Genomic DNA, 2,251 nt, shown 5'->3' on the forward strand with positions numbered 1-2,251 from the left:
GCGCCGGGGGCTGCTCCGTCCGGCTCACGGCCCCTGTGCTCTCCCCAGCAGACCATGCCGTCCATCAGCAGTGACCGGGCCGCCCTGTGCGCCGGCTGCGGGGGCAAGATCTCGGACCGCTATTACCTGCTGGCCGTGGACAAGCAGTGGCACATGCGCTGCCTCAAGTGCTGCGAGTGCAAGCTCAACCTGGAGTCCGAGCTCACCTGCTTCAGCAAGGACGGCAGCATCTACTGCAAGGAGGACTACTACAGGTACGGCCGCAGCCCGGGGCCCGCGTCGGCGGGCCGAGAGCCCCGCGCCTTCCCCCGCACGCCTACGCGCCCTCTGGAAATCGCGCGCAGCGTTGCGCCCGGACTGGGGCGGGGGGCGCGAGGAGCGGGCCGGGGACCTCGGCTGCGTCAGCACCGAGCCCCGGCCCGCGCCTGCGGAGCTCCCGCGGGCGCCGCGCCCGGCACAGGCCCTCCTGCCGTCGCCAGAGGCGAAGCGGGACGCCGCCAGGGCTTGTCCGGCCGAGCCCACGCCCTGCCAGCTCCGAGCCCCGGAGGCCAGCTCCACTCCGCCAGCTTTCCTGCCTTGTTCAGCTCTCTCTTCCCATCCAGGGATCCCAGCCCGGAGCCCACCCTGCAGATCCTCTCCGGACAAAGCTCCCTGGCTGGGGAGGAGGACCACCTTTAAGCGTCCCGGTGATGTCCAGCGCCAGGGCACGGTGAGGAGCTGTGAGCTGGCAGGGGGGGAACGCGGTGCTCATGTCTCTCTGGCCCTTGTGTGTTGCAGGAGGTTCTCGGTGCAGCGCTGCGCGAGGTGTCACCTGGGGATCTCCGCGTCGGAAATGGTCATGAGGGCCAGGGATTTGGTATATCACTTAAACTGCTTCACTTGCACCACTTGCAACAAGATGCTGACCACCGGCGACCACTTTGGCATGAAGGACAATCTGGTGTACTGCCGCCTCCACTTCGAGACGCTCATCCAGGGGGAGTACCAGGTGCATTTCAATCACTCGGATGTAGCCGCTGGGAAGGGCCCGGCACTGGGAGCGGGCTCTGCCAACACTTTGGGACTGCCTTATTACAACGGCGTGGGGACTGTCCAGAAGGGGAGACCCAGGAAAAGGAAGAGCCCAGGGCCTGGGGCGGACCTGGCAGCTTACAACGCAGGTAAGAGACCCCGTGCTCCCCCAGGAACCGTGCAGATGGCTTGTTTCTCTTCCCCTCCGAAGGGGGATCGCAGTTTATTTTAGCTTAAACCGTTAATAATAGTTTAGCTGCAGCATAATTATTGAGATCAAGTGCTGTCAAACTGCAATTACAGAAGCTAATATGTTAGCATTTTTCACTTCAGCTGGAAATAAAATGTTTTGAAGCAAGGTCATCTGGTTAAGGAGGGGGGAGGGGGGAGAGCCTAGCTTGAAATAAAATCTGGAAACCAGAGATTGTAAGTTAGCACTTCAGAGAGCTGTGAATTTCCTTTAGTAGCTAAATTCTTGAGGGCTGCTGTTGGGGTGAATTGTTCTGCCCTCTCCTGAGCTCTTGCACTGGAGACTTCTGCAAAAAGGAAGTGGGGAAAAACGTGGTGCTTTCCCTGGGGCCCGAGGTGGGATGAGGGGAGCTCCGGTGCGCGCCGGGCAGGCCGAGCACCGTCAGTCGCTGCGGAAAGCAGGTGTTTTCCGGCGGGCCCGCGCTGTCTGCCCGACGACAAGTTTGGCTGGAGCTGCGGGTGACCGACGGCCCCGCAGCCCCGAGCTCCCCGCCCCGCTGAACTTCCGCTGCGATCAGCAGCAAGAGCCGGAGCCCCGGGACGCGGCGGGCCCCGGGCTGCACGTCGCGGGGGCAGCGTCCCGGGCTGTTTCCCCGTCCAGGCTCCCCACCGCGCTGCTGTCGCTCTGCGAGCTCGGGAAGGCCAGCAGGCCTCCTGCGCGGCCCGAGAAACGCGCCTGCCTTCTGCCTGCATCCGCGTGGTTGTGCCCAGGAGGAGGTTTTCCCTTCTGGCGTAGTCTAGGCATTTCAGAGAGATGCTGGGGGGGGCGGGGAGGGTGTTGCTCTGGATAAAAAACCCCTCTCTGTAAAGTCTGCGCCGTAAACGCCAGCCCGGGCACTGCCTGGCTTTTGGCGCGAGGCTCGGCCGGGGGGAAGGGGCAGCTCTGCTCTGATTTGGGGGCGCCTGGGACCTGGGCGCTAGCAGGAGGCGGGGGCGCCGCGCCGGGACGGCCGCGCGCAGTTTGCGCGCCAGGCGGGGACGGCTGCGCGGA

The 2,251-nt window shown here is 64.2% G+C and overlaps 1 protein-coding gene across 2 annotated transcripts in view; it reads left to right on the top strand.

Moving 5' to 3' along the window:
* Positions 1-14: 14 nt before the first annotated feature.
* LHX2 (LIM homeobox 2) overlaps positions 15-2,251 on the top strand; it is a 17,869-nt gene continuing 15,632 nt past the window's right edge. Inside the window, exons 1-3 of one of the 2 annotated variants that reach the window (XM_019541021.1) lie at positions 163-254; positions 603-686; positions 778-1,160. In XM_019541021.1, coding sequence (XP_019396566.1) covers positions 833-1,160 — 328 coding nt within the window. In that variant the 5' untranslated portion in view covers positions 163-254; positions 603-686; positions 778-832. Of the gene's footprint in view, positions 255-602; positions 687-777; positions 1,161-2,251 lie in introns of both variants that reach the window. The other variant, XM_019541020.1, reaches the window with a different exon arrangement.

The sequence above is a fragment of the Crocodylus porosus genome, unplaced genomic scaffold, assembly GCF_001723895.1.
Source record: "Crocodylus porosus isolate Cpor-Errol unplaced genomic scaffold, CroPor_comp1, whole genome shotgun sequence".
In the NCBI taxonomy this organism is placed as follows: domain Eukaryota; kingdom Metazoa; phylum Chordata; order Crocodylia; family Crocodylidae; genus Crocodylus; species Crocodylus porosus.